Below are 19,916 nucleotides of genomic sequence, written 5' to 3'. Positions count from 1 at the left end.
CAGGCATCCGATTGACTGTGACATTTTTTCGGCGTACATTTGGGCCATATGTCTTACCTCATCAATATATATCTCGATATTTCTGTCTATAAAAGAACAAGCTGCACCCATATTATGGTAAATAACACAGGCTCAGACCTGTTATCTTGCAAAATCTGAACAATTGCTAAATATGATTGACAATACATACGACTTTGACAAAAGCATATACATACCTCAATCTATCGAAGTACATCAGATGAAACAAGCCAATGATACCCATTATAGAACAGACATGGAAGGTTGCCAAGCCGTCCGGAAGGCTTTCCTCATGCACTGAAGATGACGGATACCAGACCTTACCAGAACGTTTTGCTTGGCAGAACGTTTGGGGCTTACGAAGGTCAGAAATGCGACATCGAAACCAGCATGAGAGACAAATTCGGACAGGCGAGCCATGGTCACGACATTTACGCCCTGGAGGCACAGCATCAGCTTGTCGTTGGCCGTGGGTTGAGCTTGATGCGGGATTGCTTGAAGATACGAGATAAAGGAAGGTCAAACAGGAAGGTAGCAAGATATATGAGATGTAAGATGCAAGTTGAAGGCTTCACCGTCAATCACAATGAAGCTGTTGATGCATGATGAAATGTTGAATGAGGAGAGTTGATGTTGAGAGGCATCAACAGGGATGGAAATTCGGAGAGGGGTGCGTTTGCTTGTTTGGATAAGTGCACACCTCCATGCAGCTAGCCGGATACAGCCACGCCCACAATTAACGACTTCATCAATCCCAAAGTTTCTCAATCCATCATCACAAATCCAGGAGATAATGATATGATGCTCAACGACGACTCAACACACGGTTCTACATGCGACTATACTGCTTTGATGACCTGTGCATTGCGAGCGCTCCTCCGAAGGCTTCATCCTTCATTCATAGCAATCGAGCTGTTTACGAACACTGATGACCAAAATCGCTCACTGAGAAGAAAGCATATAAACATTGGGTATGAAAAGAAACGTAAGGTTTTTATTAATTCGTCGAGGACATGAAGCAAAACTGCGGATCCCATTCACCACTCGCTATATCATCCAAGGCTTCTTGTCGAGCTTCCGCGCAAAGAAAACTAACCAAAAACATCACTGACATAACGATCCTCTTTCTGCCTGTCCAACCATTCTGCGGCCTCCTCCTCACTACAATTTTTGCCTTCACGGTATATCTTCTTACAGATATCTGCTGCGCTTTTCCCAAGTTTCGAAGCACTTCCGCACAAGAAGATCTTTCCACCGGCTTGGAACATTGTTCTCGCCTTCTCCCGATTTTCCCAAATAACATCCTGGACATAGACAGGCTTATCCGACATTTTACTGAATGCAGGCTTCACTTCGACGATACCTTCACTCTCCCATTTACTGAGTTCGTCTTTGTAGATGAAATCCTTGTCCGCGTGGCGACACCCGAAGAATAGGATTGCAGGTCCAAGCTTGCGAGCACCTGCTTCTGCAATCGCTGCACGTTCCTGGATGAATGCCCGCATTGGAGCAATACCTGTCCCTGCTGCGATCATAATCACAGGTGTCTCCGGGTCCTTCGGAAGTCGGAAGTTGACGTTGGTAGAACGTGTTGCACAAGCTATTCTGTCGCCAGGGCGCCTAGAAGCGAGATATGTGGAAGCTACACCGTAGAATGTCCCGTTACCCGAAAGGGCCGGCTGTTCAAGCACATCGTAGGTGATAGACAAGATGTCCGCGTGTTCTTCGTTTCCTGGATTGTTGTCAGGGTATAATGCAGAAGATGATATTGAGTACTGTCGAGCGGCTAAGGGTTGCAGCATATCGACGTAAGTACTCAGAGGTATATCCACATCATATTCATCGAGGATGTCTAGGATGCTGTAACGCCTCTTGAGAAGCCCTTGATATACTTCTGCATCTCTCAGGATTTCGATCTTCGACTTTTGTTCCTGTTTTGCAGATGCAACCACAGTTTCGACTTGTTTTTTTGTGATTGGTGTACTCAGTTCAACTGCAGTGAACAAGAACTCTTTTACTGAGATTGGCGTAGTCGGCAGAAAGAATTTCTTGGAGTTCTTAAAGCTGATGTTCTGGTCTTCTTTGAGATCGAAATGGCTTATGACCCTCTCAACGACTATCTTGGGGTTTCTCGGAGTGACAACGAGATAGTCGCCAGCAGTGTAGTGTTCTGCACCCTCTAAGGCTGGAAGACGAATCTCCATATGTTTCTTTGCCGGGCCAATCTCATTGCTAGCAAGCTCCCGGTTCACAAGAACCGTTCCGAAAGCACTTTCGTCTCGTGGAGGTATTTTTGGATCCTTGCTGGTTTGTATATCGACTGCTAATTCTTTGGTAAGAACGTCGCCGCTTGCACCTACAGCTTTCCGCAACGATTCTATCAGCGGATCCAAAAACTCTTCCCACGGCCCAATCAGGTCTTCTTTAACGTTGGAAAACCCAGTGTCGCAAAGTCTTTGGGCTCCCAGTCTCTTCAAACCTTCGTCGACAACCCTTGGAATACGATGATAGGTGTCCACCCAGTCCGAGTTGCCGACACCGAAAACAGCGTACTTGACATCCTTGAGCAGTGAAACATCGGACTTGGTTTCTAACCAGCTGACGAACTTTTTGGCATTGTCCGGCGGTTTGCCTTCGTAAGAAGAGGTGATGATCACAATAGGACGATCAGTTGGCAAGTTTTCAGTCGCGGAATCCAGAGCTTGAATCTCTCCTTCGAGTCCATGAGCCTGTGCTCTACTTTGAAGGTCTTGGGCCATTCCCTCGCAGGTGCCGGCATTTCCACCGAAGAATATAGTGAATTTTGCTGCCTTCGCTTCCGACCCAGTTGAGTCTTGGGCGTTTTCGGAGGTCGCCTTTGATTTCTGGGCAACCTCAGAAGGGATACCACCGGGAATACCAGTCATCAATGCCTTTCCGGGCCTGCGACGAACCTGAAAAAAAAGACATCATTAACATGAGCTCCGAATAGTCATGTCGCGATGTGTACAATACACGATACACGATTAAGGGTATCTTACCTTCATCCGCCAGTTCCATGGCTTGATTGTCAAAGTCGATTTGAGCTCAAGTTTGTAATTCGGGTCTGCCTTCTCAATTTGAAAGCGCTGAAGCACCAAAGCAACGTTCATCAGCATTTCTTGCCATGCAAAGCCACGACCAATACATCCTCTGGCTCCGTTTCCGAAAGGCTTCCAAGAATTTGGAGGCAGAGCGTTGAATTTATCGTCAAACATCCTTTCAGGTTTGAACTCATCGTGATCTTCTCCCCAAACTTTCACGTCGTGATGGAGACCTTTCATGTTAACTGAGATGAAATCTTCCCTACTGACGGTGTATCTACCACCTCCGAGAGTGGTATCTTGTTTGGGTTTGACAGATATTCCGTTGATGGGACTGCTTAGACGAAGGGTCTCCTTGAGACACGCATCGATGTACTTGAACTTTGGTATGTGGTCTACTGTCATTATGCTGTCTCCCAAAACTTCGTCCACTTCTTGCTGAGCTTTGTGCAGTTTTTCTGGGTTATTCAACAGATTATAGTAAGTGAAAGATAGTGTAGAGCTTGTCGTTTCATGGCCTGCGACCTGTCCAAAATTAGGTTTTTACGATTCTCACATATAACCCGAGATGTACTCACCAGGAAAGTGCACATGTTATATCGGATCATCTCATCAGTAAGTTTCTCCCCAGTCACGCTATCAACTGCGTATATCATCGTGTTGAGTAAATCATTAGCATCCGGCTTTGGATGTGCTTTTCGTTCAGCAAGTATCTGATCAGCAAGATCATGCATCTTCCTGACATTCTCTTGCCTGATGCGTTCATCTTTTAGGTAGAATTTGTTCAACAAGCTTGGCCGCGAACCTCGTTTTCCAGATTCGATAAGCACGTCGGCCACTGTATCGAATGTCAGCATCTCTTCGTCCTAACCACAACAACATCATGGGAAAGGGCAAAATCATACTTTGTTGAGCAAACGGATGAGGATGATCGGTATAAAACTCGTTAAAGCGATAACTGTATGCACACAACCCAATTGTATCAAAGGCTAACTCGTGTCAACAGATCTCTCGATAAATTTGTTTCAGGCCACTTACCTAACCTCGTCAAATCATCACTACACTCAATCTCATGATCCGGCCCCAACCGATCCCACCTCAACACCATCTGACACGCAATATCCAACATCCCATCAAACATCTTCCTCACCCCCATCGGCCCAAAAACCGGCATCAGCGTCCGATGCGCAATCCCCCACGCCTTCTCATCCGGAAACGCGGTAAACAATCCATCACCCAGCAACGGCCGCACCTCGACCAAAAGCGACCCGGGGTATTTCTCGAACCGCGATTCGTCGCATACTTCGTTGACGAATTCTTGGGATGAGAGTAGGATGGTGGGGGTCTTGAGGGAGAGTTTTACGATGGGACCGTAGAGTTGGTTGAGCCGCCAGAAGGAGCGGGCCGGGAAGGAGGGATCCATTTCCGGGATGTTGCCTAGGAGGCCGAAGAGGTGGGTTGGTGGTTGGGGGATGGGGAGTTGTTGGATGGGGGTTTCTAGCTGGGGAGGCATTGGGTGAGGAGCGATGCCTGAGCCGTCGTCGAAGGGGCATTGGGAGGACATTTTGATAATACCTTCTCACAACGAGGAAGTAGGAAATAGTCAGGATGAGAGTAACGATATTTGAAGAGATGGAGTTGCAGAGATTGCAGTCTTTTTTGAGTTCTACCTCTCCGTGACAGAACTCTCCTCCCTTTATACACACATGCACCCATCCCCTTAACTCCACTCCCCTCCTCTGCATGCAAAACATAATACCTACCGGCACTCACTCGCGCCGAGTCCACGAGATAATTTACCCTATGTACTGTAATCAGTGTTACCTTAGGTTGTGTAACAACTCCCCAAATTTGAAGCCCACAAACATCTTACTGTTTTCTGGACAAGGAGTAGTAAGTGACGTTGTGTTCTCTTTCCACCTAGGCAGCGTGGGAGAGGAAAGGGGGTTAGGTCGGACGTTAAGCGAATTGCATCCGAGCCGAAGCCATACAGTGCCGAGCTATGTCGTGCAATACTTAGGTATGAGATGCCAATCGGAATAACATTTTATATTGGATGTAGGAGGGCTGGATATGTGAGGGTCTTAGTAATCGGATTTTGTACGCCATAGTGTGGAGTGGATCGGTAGGGTGCGCTTGGGGATTGTGGAAGGGTACTGTGTGTGTTGACTTGGTGGGGAGGTTGGTTCTGGGGACGTGGGAATAGGTAAGATCTTTCGGCATAAATTGTGCGGACCTTTAAGGAACTATTATTCTAAATCTTAAGCCTCTGATGGCTTGGCTGATTAAGTGGCCCTGTTACTACTGGTCAGGAAACGTTCAGGTTGAGCGTGACAGATTTAAATTTACTTCTTACTCCGAGCTCAAATAGTCCATCATACATCGTTTTCGTATTCATTCGTTTAAGTTCATCTTGATGGCGGGGGGTTTGTGGATGTTATGCATTATTGAAGTTAAATCCGGCGGGGCGGGGTATAGGTTGTACAGTCTAGGTGGGGATAACGTGAGCGAAAATAGAACGGAATCAGAGGTTGGTGAGCAAGCAAGGTAACCTCTGTTCCGCTACATCTATTTCAATAAAGCAAATATAGTCGGTAAGTCTACCTAAAGCTAAAATAATCATACATTATTAACCGGCACATTCCTCGCCCGATAATCCAACCACCTAGGCAAACTTCTCTTCAACCCCGTCCCACTTTTAAACTGCAAATCCTCAATAGCGCTAGCAACCGAGATCAAAGTCCCTTCACTCCATGCCGTTCCCATGATACCCAATCCGAATGGCATACCCGTCTCCGGTGTTATACCTGCCGGGAGCGTGATCATTGGATATCCTGCCTGCGCAGCGATTTGATATGTCTGCCCGACATCACTTGGGACTAATAGAGCTGTCAGAGAACTTCCGTTGTTGAATAAAGCACCGTCTATTCCATCTTCCCGGGTCATGCGATGACAGAAGTTAAGGGCTTGCCAGTAGGTTTCGTCCATGATGCCGCGGGTTTGAAGGGAGGCGTTGAATCCGTCCTGGCCGGATTTGAACGCGGGATGGACGTTGGGTAGTCCTCCCTCAGAACCAACGTTTTGAACGTTATATTCCATGATATTTTCGAGTGTTCGAATTGAAGTGTTGTTGAGATTTGCAAGATACGCTGTTATATCGTTGTAGAAATCTGTTTTCACATAGGTGTACTCGGATTCGTTTGGGGAGCCACGAGTAGTGCCGTAATCCCAGTCCCATCCATCAGGGCTGATAGATTGTTGCCAGCTTGGTAGTTCGGTACTGTTGATCACTGTTGCACCGGCATCGGTAATTATGTCGATCAGTTCGAGAAGCTGGCTTTGCATATCTAACGAGGCGTATTGCCAGAATGACAGCCATGGAAGCCCGAAGCTCATGCCTGATAATGCTGAGGAATTGCGGAGATACTGGGTGTAGCCATTGTCGGGAGATTCTTGAACAAGTGTGTAATTATCGCGAGGGTCACGACCATAAATACCGTCCAAGCAATAAACTCCATCAACGACAGTTCTTGTTAGGCAGCCAACTGTGTCTTGATTGTGGGATTCTGGGATGACACTACAATAATTAGTCACGTGGTTTAAGAGTGAGTGATCGACTTGCCCATCTCGAGATGTCAACCCAACAGTGGGCTTGATACCTACCAGCCCGTTACGCTCTGCAGGATTTATCACACTTCCGTCCGTCTCCGTACCCAACGAAAACATAACCAAATTAGCAGCAACCGCACCTGCACTTCCAGAACTACTTCCACCAGGGTTGGTTGTCAGATTATATGGCGATCTAGCCTGTCCGCCCCTCGCAGAATAGCCCTCTGAATATGAGTTTGATCTCATATCTGCCCACTCACTCAGAGTGGCATGGCCCATCAGTAAAGCTCCGGCTTCTCTTAGCCGAGCCACGACATAAGCATCCCTCGGAACAACAGATCCTAACAACATCCAGGCTCCTGCTGTCGTTTCCATCTTGTCTTTTGTCGCTATATTGTCTTTGACAATGAATGGAATTCCATGAAGGGGTCCCCGAACATGACCTTGAGATCGCTCTAAGTCCAGATTGGCAGAAATCTCGAACATGTCTGGATTCATTTCCATAATGGCACTATATCCAACTCTAATCAGTAACGTGCCTAATGAATCCGATATCGTTATTACCTGGTATACTCGTCCGTCTGCAGTATCCTTTGTACGTAGCACATGGCCAGTTGAACCGATGTCAGATTACCAGCAGCCATGTAACCTTGGAGTTGGTCAATTGTCGCCTCTTCCAGGGTAATTCCATGGCATAACGGCATTGGAAATTGTCCTTGGTTTTGGTAGGATCCATTCTGAAGAACTGGAAAATCGTATTGAGAGGGCGTGACTAGAACCTGCCCACCGATTCCAGGGGACTGAGTTTGATTCTCGTACGCAATTGAAGCTGAATTCAAGCCTAATAGAGCCAGAAATGAGATTTGACGTGGCATAAGCATATTGAGGGACTCGAAGATGTGAGCTTTTGAACAATAAAAGAAAAGAAATAAGAGTACATAGAGAGGGCGGAAAGAAGAAGGCTGGGACCTAATGAAGTAACACTGATCTTATCATGTTCAACATGCGCTAAGCACGTAAACCTTAATCAGGACCTGCATTTAGTAACTCATTGCATTGCAGCTTTGGTAGAGCTACAAGAGTGGGATTGATTGAAGAATAGCTTGGGACACGGCTAGATAAGCAGCTTCCAGAGCTGTATCTGCCCCAAGCCTTCGTCTCGTGTAATTGCCATTGTCATAAATTGCAGCAATGGCAATTTCTTGAGTCGAGCACAAATAGTAGCACAATCTTTTTGTTACCAAATTGAACAGAATTGGAAGACGAGAGGTTTGGTGTTGTACAGACAATGTCAGACGAATCCGGGCAATTGCCGGATGATGACTCGCGACGTCACCGGCTGGGCATTGTTGATACTGCTTCTGCCTCGTTGAAGTTCCTACTCTGCCAATTTCAACACCATCAACACCAACTCTCGAGATAAGACATTCAAAATGAAGGCCATATTCGCGGTGCCGATTACTGCGGCTATGATATATCGCGCTTGGTCGCATCAGTCTCTGACGCCAGCAGGAATTATTGCTGCTACTCTCACAGCTATAGCACATGCCTACCATCCGTGGAATTTGCCTTTTGCGCTTCTAATAGTGTTCTTTTTAGCTGGGACAAGAGTGACAAAGGTAAACGAGGAATCTCTAGTTAACATTAAGCCACTGACGATCAAACAGGTTAAGCACGATGTCAAGGCGACATTAACGATGCAATCTACAGGTAACGCGGGGGGTGAAGGCGCAAGAACGCATGTTCAAGGTAGAAAACAATCGCAGTCCATCAGCCATCATATACTGACAACATTAGTTTTCGCAAACTCAGCAGTCGCATCTGTTCTCTGTCTTCTTCATACCTACCAACTCCGCCGTCGCGAACAGTACTCCACAGACAAATGCTTTTCGCTTCCTGGAGACCTCTTAGTCGTTGGCATCATCGCAAACTATGCTGCAGTAGCAGCAGATACCTTTAGCTCGGAGCTGGGAATACTTTCGAAATCGAAACCTCGACTTATCACCTCCCCAACCTTCCGACAAGTGCCTCCTGGAACAAATGGTGGTGTCACGGCTTGGGGATCTGCCGCAGGTTTACTCGGGTCGCTCGTCATTGTGACAGCATCTATGGCACTCACACCTTTCTGCGACGTGAAGGCGAGCAATGGCTGGTCATTCAAGGAGAGACAGAGATTTACATTCGCTATGACCTTATGGGGTGCCCTTGGAAGTACACTTGATAGCTTCCTCGGAGGCTGGCTTCAACAAAGTGTGGTCGACACGAGGACAGGGAGAATTGTGGAAGGAGAAGGAGGCAAAACTGTTCTGGTGTCCAAACGAGGGCCAAGCAGCATGCACTATGACAAGAAAGCTGAAGTCAAGTCTCAGTTACTGAATGGACAGGGCAAAGACTCGATACCAATACAGGCTGTTGGGGATGAGGACGACATGGAGCCGACTGCTGTGGAGGCTAAAAGATATAATGCTCAAAAGAAAGATCGACAACCGAGTTTCGGAGACAACAAACCAAGCAGAGTAGTAGAAAGTGGCTCACTGGGGATACTGGACAACAACGAGGTTAATTTTCTCATGGCGCTGACAATGAGCATAGGAGCGATGGCAATTGCAGGATGGGTATGGAACATTCCAATGAGCAGCATACTACAATAATCGGTCAAATGGAAGCATATTCCAAATTACAATAACATACTCAACAAATCCATCCATCAAACAATCAAAGCTGACGGCGGTGTATTCAAATATAATAACTCATCACATCCCATCTCGACCGCCTCTCCTCTGCAGACTTGGCTGAAATGTCATCCACCCTAATTCCTCTCTGTGCCTTAAGTTGGCCTGGAACGTCTGATTTGGTTACCTTCTCCCATTCATCTTCACCTTCGGAGCTAGGTGGGATTGCAGCTTCGGAAGGGATTTCATAGTCGGAAGAGCTCTGGCTGGGTTTATTCCCTTTCTCTGTAGCGTCCAGCCATTTCTCCAACCAGGCTTCCTCTTCCTCGTTGAGCACCCACTCATTGCACGATTGAGCTTCAAGGATTGCGTTCCGAGCAGCCCATGGGTTGGAATCATAAAACTCGATCACTCCTAGCCAAAACAAACAGCGGCTTTGAAGTCGTTCGTCAGCGAGATCAAGACTCATGGTGTAAGCTTCGCAAGCTGCAGCTCTAGCGTTGCGAATGTCGCCCTGTTTGATACCTCTGCTTGCACGACTTCCTTGCATATACTTCAGTCCTTGCTCTGCACGAAGTATAGCAACGGAGACGGCTAGCTCGGATGGTCTACCATGACGCGTGGCATACTTGAGAGAATCTGCAACCTCAATTAGCGACTCATTACCAAGAATGTCATGCTGTACACACCTCCTTCAGCAGCGCTCCGTGTTTGAACAGCGCTCTGTGGTGAACCTAGTGCGGACCCTTCATTCCTGTGCCTAACTCCTACGGGCTTGTTACCGCTCTTAGCATAAGCGCTGATTTTCTTCTCGGCCTCTTTCTGTTGTTTCTGAAGAACAGAAATCTCGGTCCCTTGGCGTATGATAAGCTCATCTTTCTCCTTCTCCGACCGAAGCTTTGCAAACTCCTCTTCCATCTCAGGTACCCACAGTTCCTCGTTGTCTTTCAACTGTGGTTGCACTGAAGCTTTGACGTAATCTTGTTGCGTCTTTAACTCCAAAAACTGTTCCTGCAACCTCTTGTAGTCTTCGGCAATTTCTTTAAGATGAGCAGCATATCCTGTGTTTATTTCAAGCAGCGATTGATTTTTACTCTCGGACTCTTTAAGCAGTACATGAGCCTCAGTGTTTTGCAGTCGTGCGATCTTTTCTTCCAGACGGGCAATTACCTTTAGATTCCTAGCTTGGATCATTTTGTGTTCACGGGCGAACTCTGTTTCCACGCCCGCTTGCTGGAAAAGAGCACCGTTGACAGTCTGGGTCAGCTTCTTGGTTTCCTCTTGAAGCACGTCAGTTACGAGTTTGAGATTCAAGTTTTCTCCAATGAGTCGAAGCTGAGACTTTTGTAATGCTTCGATGGCCGCATTCGCGATTTTGACGGCTTCTTCTGACTTAGGAGCCTTCTTGGCATAGCTCCGCCATTGTTCCAGTTCCTTTGATATCTGAGGTTTTCACGTCAGTAAACCTTCAACATCACAAAACGAGAATAGCATCAAACTTACACTCTCACCCAAATCCGCAACCAGACTCTCATTCCTAACCTCAACATACTGCGTCACCGCCGCCTGCGCATTCAACTTTGCAATCTCCTCGGCACTATCTACCGCAAGCATTTGATCACTCCCATCAACCATTAACGGCGCCTGGAGATACCCCAAATTCCCATCATCATCTGTCTTTCCGGCCGGGACAAACAGAGACGGTTTATTCGACCCAGCCTCCTTTCGCGCCTTCGCATTCGCCTTTTGCGCCGCTGCAATAGTAGCAAGACGTTTTAGCGGCGGAGTACGCGGGCGAACGACCGAGCCATCAACTGTCCCATCAGTCTCAGGGTCGTAAATTTGTACGTCCGATGTATCTTCCTGCCCGGGTATGGGTGGTGATGGGAGTGGGACGAAGAGAGACTTTAATTTGGGTTTGCGTGAGATGGGGGGTTCGAATTCGATCTCTTGAATGGAGTTATAGGATGGCGTTGTATCTTCGAATGGCTCTGGAGTCTCGTCTTTTGGGCTTGCCAGAGTAGCACCATCATCGCCTTCGCTGAAAGAGTCGGCTCGTGGAGCGCCGCCGCTTCCGAACATTGCTGCGATCTCTGCTGAGTCTGCTGAATCTTCGGAGCCGTAACCTTCTTCAGGCACTTCATCTTGTGGTTCTTGAAGCTCAATGGTGGATCCAGTCGCGGAATCTCTACCGAATCCGCTTGTACTGGTTTTCGGAACGGACGCGGTGGGTGTAGGTGCTGGTGTTCCTGTGATGGACTCCGAGCTTGTTGGAACTTGCAGAGTCACACCTTTGTCAATACCTTTTTGAGATTTAGAAGCAGATGAGGATGCTGCAGCTGCTTTCTGAGCGCTTTCTTCAGCTTCTTTGGCTGCCTTGGCTGCTGCGGCCTTTTTTCCTTTATTTCTTGGTGCCATTTTGGGTTTGGAGTTTGTGGGATTTTGATGTAGAGCGTCGATATGTGAATGGAAAATTTTAATTGCAGGTGTATCACTTGAGATGGAAACATTATTATGAAGTGGCTATCTTTGGTTTGGCTTTGATAAAGCTTTTGGTGTCCGTCTTGGGGGTAGGAACAAAGAGGTGGACGGGAACGTCGAGGAGACAAAGAGACTTCGACGCACAACTAGTTGGATATTGTGCTCTTTTTGAGTCAGACGATCGCACACCTTTACTTTTCCAGGCATGATAATATATTCTAGAAATATCAGAAAGCCTTTGTTTTCGCTTTGCTCGAAGCTCGCTCTTCGAAAACCATATTCTGAAGTTGAGAGCTTACAACTTCTGGAAGCATTTTCTTTGTTCATCCACAACGCCCAATTCGAAAATCTTTCATCTTCTGGTCCGCATCTTATTCGTTTGCTCTCAGATCGTCACTCTCTATAATTGGAGTCAAAGTATATGACATGCCCGGAGGCTATACCCTATTCAACATGAAATGGAAAGATTCCAACCCCTCCGTCGCCGCCGTCGAACAACGCGTCAGGCGAAAGACTACATTAAAGTCGCCCTCCGAAACCGAAACCGCCTTTTTAAAACCGCAATCCGTCCTCGCGCACTCCCCAAAACCACCACCCTCCGAGTCACCAATAGATCTCTTCCACCCCTAGAATCAACCCGCGCATCTCTCCCCCTACACCTCAAACAACTCCCTCAACCATCAATCTCACCCTCCCCCTCAATTACTGGACATGGCACAAGAAAATCCCCACGCCTCGCCGAAAGTCCAGTACAACTGATCCTAAACACTCCACCAACGCCGCGACGGAACACCATCTACCAAAAAGACATCACGCTAACCCCCGACATCGCGAAATCAAAATCCATCCGCATGGCCAACGCACGCAACAAATTACGCCGCATCGAAGGCCATATGTTCCGCGAAGAGGAAATGGACGAGGAGGTCTGGCTCGGCGGGAACTTGTGGTTTCGTGTCGAGGACGAGGGACTCGAGGGCCCGGATTTTAATGTCCAGGATGCATTCCAGGAAAATCCGGAGGCGTGTATGAAAGTGCTGGATTACCTGCTCGATGACCCCGGGGATGGGTTTTGGAAAGGCGAGAAATTACGCACGCCTAGATTTAATGTGGCGTGGGAGAAAAGGAATGTACGTATCTCGCGCGTGGTTCAAAGAGTGAATCTGCTGTTGTTGCGGTGTTGTTGTAAACTCAAGGGCTTGAAGAAGGGATCTGAATACAGCCCTGAGAGTGTCGGGCTCGGCGATGCGATGATCGCGTTGTGTGTTGCGGAGAGTGCGGAGGTGGGATATATGGTTTGTAAATGTAGGGTTTATATCGGACTTTGTTTTCAGAGGCTGGGGAGGTGGGAGGATGCTGTAAGGTCGTGGGAGATGGCGGAGTTAGTGGGTGTTCTGGGGTGGGAGGGGAGGATGCGGTATTTGATGAGGTCGGTGAGGAGGGAGAGCAAGGGCTTGAGGCCTTTGAGGGTTTTGGGGCGGGGGGTTAGGTTGGGGTAGATGGGATACGATTTTCGGAGATGTTGAGTTGTTTTGTCGTTGTCGAGATCGAGGTAACTGACTGATTTGCTATCAATATAATCGCAAATTCACTGACTTGCGACCTGCTTCCTTGTATGGGGTGTGAGAAAGCCAAGTAAATGTAATCTACAACCCGAGCATGAGTCTACCGTTGGCATTGGAATGGAGGAATGTTACCACATAGCGGGCAATCGAAGTAATCCAGACCACTGAAAAATCACACGTCTCCCCTAACCATTCGTGATACAATAGCGACATTCTTTTCGAAGTTTCTCTAATGTAGACCACTTCACATACACTCTAAAACATCGAAAATTCATTTCATTGAAGCTCCCTAATCTCAGAACGCAATCTCCAAGATTACTTATGCAAATAACCCCCCGCAAACTTCACCTCCGTACTCACACTCCCCTTCCCGACCTCCCTCTCCACCTCCTCCATCCGCCTCCACGCCTCACTCTTCCAATGCACACCCTCAAAATAATCCCTCCCAGCCGCCCCCTCCAGCACAATCAAACCATCTCCCTCCCCTTCCCCCTCACCATACCCAAACATCGAAACCAACATCCCCTCTTCCCTCTTGGCTTCCGAGACGACCCCCGTCCAAGCTTCAATTCCTAGCGCTCTTTTCCCTTCTTGATAGGTCTTCTGCGATATGACAAACCACGGATTGTCCTCTACTAATACTTGTTTTCGAGCGAAATCAGATGCCGCACTTATATTAAGCGAATGCACTTCCGGCGGCGAAACGTAAATGTCAGCGGAGTTTATCCACGCAAACATATCTTGCACGGGTTTGGTTGTGAAATGGGCGTCGAAGGATGATTGGTTTGTGTACCTGCGTTCGTCAGCCTTGATACCTCTTTTACTTTACCTGGTGACGGGATTTACTGTTCAATCGTCCACAACGTGTTGTTATTCGTGTCGTTGAGGGGTGTGAAGAGCGCGAATTTATGGACGCCGGGTTCGTTTGTGTATGCGTTTTTGGAGACGTTGGTCATTAGATCTAGAAGCCGGGGGGTTGTTAGTTTGGGGGAGTGTGGTGGTGGTGGATGGATGGGTTTACCTTGTCGCGCGTGGAGGTGTCTACGCAAAGGAGGCTTGCTATGATGAGGAGATTCATCGCGTTCAATTGCTGTTAAAAATTCCTTATGCTCATAGATTATATACCGTATTTACTTGATGATCAAGAACGTGAAATAGTAGTCTCCCGATTTCAGGACGGTGAGAGTCGTTCATCGTTCATGTGGGGTCGTGTGTCGGCTAATGTGAAGTGATTGAGCCAAATTACTTTTCAGGAACATGATGAAGGTATTCTCGGCATAGCAAATGGTCGTTCTCTCGAATTTTACTTCATCATGTCGCTCTCTGAGACGGTAATCTACAATCTAAGTCGTTAGAGGTGATGTGATATAGATAGCGCTTCCATGCATCTCGCTCATTGCAGATAAAACAAGAGGCAAATAAAGAGTAGATTAGTGTTAGACCTAAACTACCTTATTTTACTCTAAATCTAGAACTCGAGGATAAGATGCTTTAATGAGATCATTTGAACCTTTTCAACCCATGGTTTCGACTCCCGCCTACCTAAGCAAGCCGATGCGGAAGTTGCCACCATCCACACCATCCACAGCTCCGGTACCTAGGCCTAGTTTCTGCTTTAGACTCGTCTCGTCCAGACTCCGGTTTAGCTTCAAGCCCTTCTGGTTCATCTGCCAAGAGGAGAAGCCGCCTCACCCAGATAGTGAGACTACTAGCTGAAAGGAGGGATTGGCCATTGTTTGCCTGGAGGCGACACTTTCTGGTCTACTCTAGATTATATACCCTGTAACTCTGGTCACTCAACAGACCCAAGTCAAGCTCAGGCCAGTCTGGGGTAGTTCTAGCCGCCGATTGTGGAGGTACCGCCTCGTATGGTTCTGACGGACCTTGTTCCTCCAAGTCATCTCATCCTCTTGATGACGTCGGGTTCGAGTATCAAAAATACGTCACTATCTGGGTCAAAAACGTGTAGCTTCCCCATCTCTGGCCACGTCCGATGCCAGTGTACATCCATATTCCTGTAAAACTGAAGAACCCTGGCGTGTGATTTTGAAATTTTTTCACAAATTGCTGGGTGTTTGAAGTTGTGTGTTTGAAGTTGTGTGTTTGAAGTTGTCGTTGCTTGGAGTGCAATTTTACATGGTTTCTCTAACTGCGGCTTAGGGTTAGGCGTTAAATTTGTGGGTGTACTACTTCTAGCTAGCACTACTTTACATTTGACCAGGCTATAGAAGAGCCTCGGAACGCAGCAACACTACGCGAGCGCTCCTCCGGCTCCGTCGCAAAATTTAGGACTTTAACCGCAAAGGGACGGCAACGGCTAGGTTAGGGTTTAGCGTCGCCTTACACAGATACGCTTCTCCATTGCTCGGCCAATGATATGCATGACCGAGAGACGACATCGAGTGTCGAGTCCATATTACAGTGTAATAATTACACTGCGATGTTCGCCGCTTAGAAAGTTGTTCCGGGCGACACGGGCGACATTTTCTGTGCGGTATCTCTATTTCGCTATAGATTCCTCTCATTTCTAGTTTGCTTTTCTCCTGCCGTTTACCTTCTGGAAATCGTCTCTTAGGCTTGAGTTGGTTCTGCGTACCAGCGTCACGACTACTTGTATTGATTTGGGTTTTTTTCTGGCTAGGTGTTAAAGGAATGGTTTGAGCTTCGTTTTCTTTTCTCTTAACCTCTACATGTTCTTATAGAACAATCGATGGCAGCTTTAATTAATCTAACATTAGTACAAGCTGCGATAACCCGTCTACGCTGACGTCATTGTATATTGTCACAGAGAGCTCTGCTAAAACCAGTGTGCTCGCCGTTTTCGGGGAGAAGGGAACAAAAAATACTGGCTGAAATTTGTAGAAATAGAAATTGGCTACTGTGATTCTAGAAATCGGGAGCAAACATAGCTGCTTACAGACAGTCCTCGAAATACTTCATTATATTGATTGTGGCTCAGAAGTCTTATGTCGGAGAGTTTTAGTACGGTTTGACATTACATAGTCTTCGTTGATTGTAAGTAAAATAAATTTCCAAACACCTTGATCGACACTCCGGATAAATAAACTACACCCCGGCTACTACAACTTTCAATCCATTACATCTTCTTATTGCCCACATTCTTCACGCCATTTCCTACAGAAGTGCGGCAAAACCAAGGGCAATGAGCCCGACTCCACCAGGAATGTATGTAGCATATGCACCGCCAGTTGAGGTTGCTGTTGCTCCAGTGGGGACCACGGTTACCCTATCACCGCTCGAGACCACGGTAGCGCCGGTTGGAATCACGGTGGACACAACCGCCTCTCCATTAGCACCAGTTCTAGTTGTCACCACGTAGGTGGAGGCAGCTGAGATAACAGAGGGCGTCAGCACCGGAACAAGGGTAGTGTCAACAGCGACTTGGGTCGTGCGGGTGAAGAGACTCTTTGGGAGAGAAGTGATGTAGACGGAAGAATCGACATTTGTGGAAGTGATGACTTCGTAAGAGGTTTCGACAATCGTAACAGCGGATTCACGTGGTCCGAGAGTGGTTGAACTGGTCACCATTAGCTGTGCATAATAAGAATTCTGGGAAGTTATGCTTACGTAGTGTTACTGTCGTTGTCATTGTCGTCGTCGTTTTGAGCAATGACAGCTCCGCTGAAAGCAGCGAAAAGTGCGAGATATCGAGAAGGATGCATCTTGGAAGGGCGAATGAGGCTTGTAGGACGAGTGTCGTGCGGATAATTGAGATGATAGACTGCTGGTGATTTACGATGTTGACTGGATGATGATTGTAGAGAGAGTAGAGGGTCGTCTTTATAGCTTTGGGAAAGGTAAAAATTCGCAGTGACAAATAAAAAAGCCAAGTCGATGCCAGACGTGGTCGGCTGTGGAAAGTTAGTAAACAACACAATGTAACTTTATACTGGACTCAGTCCAACAATCCCGGAAGAGAGCTAAATATCTTGCCCACTGAATCGCCTTGTATGAATGACGGTAGTTCAGTCGCTAATGTATGCTAGAATACCGCAGGTCAGCGAGTGAACGAGTCGGCTTCAGATTATTTTGGCCTGGTCAAAGAGGCTAAAACTATCAACATATCTCGCCACACGTTCTTTTGGCTTTAAAGGCGTAGATAATTTCATCTACCCCAATTCAATACGCTGCACTAATAGGAGTATAGGACCTAATACGCCCACTACCCCAACTCTACTTCGTATAAGACGACCTTTAGCCTCCCTAGCTTTAACCAATGACGTTTTTCACCTTTAGATATACGCTAAATCTTTTGGGTATCTGTCCAAAGTTGCCGAAGCCCTTAGTAGTCGTGTTAATATACTATCTACGTCGCCGCTCTCGAATAAGGATGGCTTCTATTCAAGCAATTATGTCGTATATTTATGATGATATAGGTAATTTTATCACTTTAAGACAAAGAATGCATCACAAGTTTAACATTGTTCTTGGTCTCCTTCTCTAAGCTTTACAGATTCATACATTATAAATAATAAGATTATAAAATAGATCAGAGAACCAGCGCCATGATTTCCTCGTTCACAGACAACGGATGATGCCGAAGCCCTTCTTTAGCTCCAGCAGTGGCTTACCAAAACTTCAACCTAGTAGATGGTCTTGGTGTAGCCACAAATCCTCAAATGTGGGAAGAGTTCACAGCCGATCTCCCCAAAGTGACGAGAGTCATGTCTCTGTCGCTGAAGCGAATTACGGTCTTCAATAATCTCGTTTCATACAACAGAAAGGAAGTCTGGTGTTCATCTTCTCCATTTCACAATTCCATGCAAAAGTCCATGTAGAGACTTTGGTGATACTAGCCTTTCATCAGTGACCCAATGTCATTCAATCATTGTCATTGGTGATGAAGTGAGAGAACGATACTTTGGTCGAGCGCATGAATCCTCAGACTACCATTAATGACAAATGGAGATTTGCATGCAAGAAAAACATTACCATCTTGTCCTGTGCTAGTTCACGGGTAGGACGGGATAGGTACGAGGAGGTGGCTTGATTTGGCTTGCCAAGACGGACCCCACGGATCAGATTGGCTTGGGAGAACACCGTTGAACATTTGGACTCGTCTCCATCTAGGCACAACCCTCTAGTAGCTTGCGACAAGAATTGCTTCTAGACTTTATCGTCATCAAGCATTAGTCTCGTCCCTGACAAACGTGGTCGTGGGGCCTCACGATCCCGCTCGTGGCTTAGTTAAGGCAAGCCGGTTTCCAGGGAAGCTCAGGCTCAACCTGCCCACCGATTTTCGATGGTCATATGCGTTGAGAGTGAGCGATACCAAATGGCATAGGAAGTATTAGATGGTGTTATTGAATTTGAATAGGACTAAAGTATCGTCAAATCTGACGAGTTGTGTTCAATCAGTATTAGTGCGCAGGCGCAGATAAAACTCCAGCATATGGAATCTTGGTGCCCGCCTTGGTGGCCCACTTTCGCATAAAATTTTGTAATTGTTGATTTAATCGGATGTTCAGACACTACTTTCTGTAGCTATGAGAGCTAACAGAAACTCGATTTTTGGCAGCTTTACGGATCGAGTAATCGTATGCAATTACATCAAGGATTGTAAGGAAGCCAGACGTATAAAGGCATAAGATGTTAACTAGAGAAGAAGTAGTCGCCTTCGGGCAAAATGATCAATGATTTTCTCCCCTACCTATTTCCCATGAGTAGGATAGTCTTGAGCTCTTAGCGCTCTTGGCTAGCGCAAAGCTGAATTTTCCGACGCCGGGTTTTCAGTTTAATGGACCTGGAAGCTCCCAAAGGATAAGAATGTGTTCACCAAAAAAGCCATTCCCTAATGATACGAGATTGTGGATGCCGCTGCGTACCAATCTATCGGGACGCTTGATCCCGTGATCAAAGCCTGTGCTATGAGAATGTAATGTAAGGCAGCCAAGTGCCTAGGGGTTAATAAGTTACAATAGACAAAAAGTTGTCGGCTTCGGGCAACTAATAGCTAAGGATATTCCTCCATATCTTTTGCCTAAGTGAGAGTGCTTTCTTCTAAGGAGGTCTCGTCAACCCTTGGTCTCCTGCCTTGACATTTCGAGAAAATCTGGGGAGAAAACTCTGAGTCCTTGGGAATGTTGATTGAAAGAATAACCCTGCTACCTCACGAGGGTGGATGAATTCATTATGTTTTTGTAACTACTGTTTTCTGAAGACTGTTTGCATACCGAATCAGTTCAGCTGTAGTATGTACATGCTCGAAGGTTTTTGGAATAAGCTTCTCGCGGGCCTGTGGTGTTCGTCAAAGCAGCGAAGGGAGTGTCGAAAAAGGAGGCATGAGCCTCTTGTTCAAACTTACCATGAGAATGGAGGCTTCAAAATGCTACGATAGCTGTTGTGGTTCTAGAGTCGCGACGGTCACGAGTCTATACGATTGAAAGTTCTTGAAGCGCCTTCGGGAAATGATGTATAATTATCATATTTCCTCCTTCGACAGTTTTGGACTCTCGACTCGTGAACGGATGATCGGGCAATAAGAATTCCCG

The 19,916-nt window shown here is 46.8% G+C and overlaps 7 protein-coding genes across 7 annotated transcripts; 2 read left to right on the top strand and 5 right to left on the bottom strand.

The window, feature by feature from the left end:
* Positions 1 to 1,109: 1,109 nt before the first annotated feature.
* GLAREA_04331 (Cytochrome P450) lies at positions 1,110 to 4,644 on the bottom strand (the record flags this gene model as incomplete). The annotated part of the gene is made up of 4 exons (XM_008086708.1): positions 1,110 to 2,951; positions 3,039 to 3,605; positions 3,659 to 3,918; positions 4,119 to 4,644. The coding sequence occupies 4 exons, from the start codon at positions 4,642 to 4,644 to the stop codon at positions 1,110 to 1,112; spliced, it is 3,195 nt and encodes a 1,064-aa protein (XP_008084899.1).
* Positions 4,645 to 5,699: 1,055 nt separating this feature from the next.
* GLAREA_04330 (Amidase signature (AS) enzyme) lies at positions 5,700 to 7,570 on the bottom strand (the record flags this gene model as incomplete). Its single annotated transcript, XM_008086707.1, has 2 exons — positions 5,700 to 7,200; positions 7,254 to 7,570. 2 exons carry the CDS (start codon positions 7,568 to 7,570, stop codon positions 5,700 to 5,702), a joined length of 1,818 nt encoding a protein of 605 aa, XP_008084898.1.
* Positions 7,571 to 8,122: 552 nt separating this feature from the next.
* GLAREA_04329 (integral membrane protein DUF92) lies at positions 8,123 to 9,340 on the top strand (the record flags this gene model as incomplete). Its single annotated transcript, XM_008086706.1, has 3 exons — positions 8,123 to 8,308; positions 8,357 to 8,438; positions 8,487 to 9,340. The coding sequence occupies 3 exons, from the start codon at positions 8,123 to 8,125 to the stop codon at positions 9,338 to 9,340; spliced, it is 1,122 nt and encodes a 373-aa protein (XP_008084897.1).
* Positions 9,341 to 9,425: 85 nt separating this feature from the next.
* GLAREA_04328 (uncharacterized protein) lies at positions 9,426 to 11,779 on the bottom strand (the record flags this gene model as incomplete). The annotated part of the gene is made up of 3 exons (XM_008086705.1): positions 9,426 to 10,000; positions 10,051 to 10,804; positions 10,865 to 11,779. 3 exons carry the CDS (start codon positions 11,777 to 11,779, stop codon positions 9,426 to 9,428), a joined length of 2,244 nt encoding a protein of 747 aa, XP_008084896.1.
* A 521-nt stretch (positions 11,780 to 12,300) lies between these two features.
* On the top strand, positions 12,301 to 13,338 carry GLAREA_04327 (uncharacterized protein; the record flags this gene model as incomplete). Its single annotated transcript, XM_008086704.1, has 1 exon — positions 12,301 to 13,338. One exon carries the CDS (start codon positions 12,301 to 12,303, stop codon positions 13,336 to 13,338), a length of 1,038 nt encoding a protein of 345 aa, XP_008084895.1.
* Positions 13,339 to 13,719: 381 nt separating this feature from the next.
* On the bottom strand, positions 13,720 to 14,360 carry GLAREA_04326 (Dimeric alpha+beta barrel; the record flags this gene model as incomplete). The annotated part of the gene is made up of 2 exons (XM_008086703.1): positions 13,720 to 14,197; positions 14,251 to 14,360. The coding sequence occupies 2 exons, from the start codon at positions 14,358 to 14,360 to the stop codon at positions 13,720 to 13,722; spliced, it is 588 nt and encodes a 195-aa protein (XP_008084894.1).
* Positions 14,361 to 16,539: 2,179 nt separating this feature from the next.
* On the bottom strand, positions 16,540 to 17,087 carry GLAREA_04325 (uncharacterized protein; the record flags this gene model as incomplete). The annotated part of the gene is made up of 2 exons (XM_008086702.1): positions 16,540 to 16,942; positions 16,993 to 17,087. 2 exons carry the CDS (start codon positions 17,085 to 17,087, stop codon positions 16,540 to 16,542), a joined length of 498 nt encoding a protein of 165 aa, XP_008084893.1.
* Between the last annotated feature and the right edge of the window lie 2,829 nt (positions 17,088 to 19,916).

The sequence above is a fragment of the Glarea lozoyensis genome, assembly GCF_000409485.1.
Source record: "Glarea lozoyensis ATCC 20868 chromosome Unknown GLAREA5, whole genome shotgun sequence".
Lineage (NCBI taxonomy): Eukaryota > Fungi > Ascomycota > Leotiomycetes > Helotiales > Helotiaceae > Glarea > Glarea lozoyensis.
This window is presented reverse-complemented; position numbering and strand designations above follow the sequence as displayed.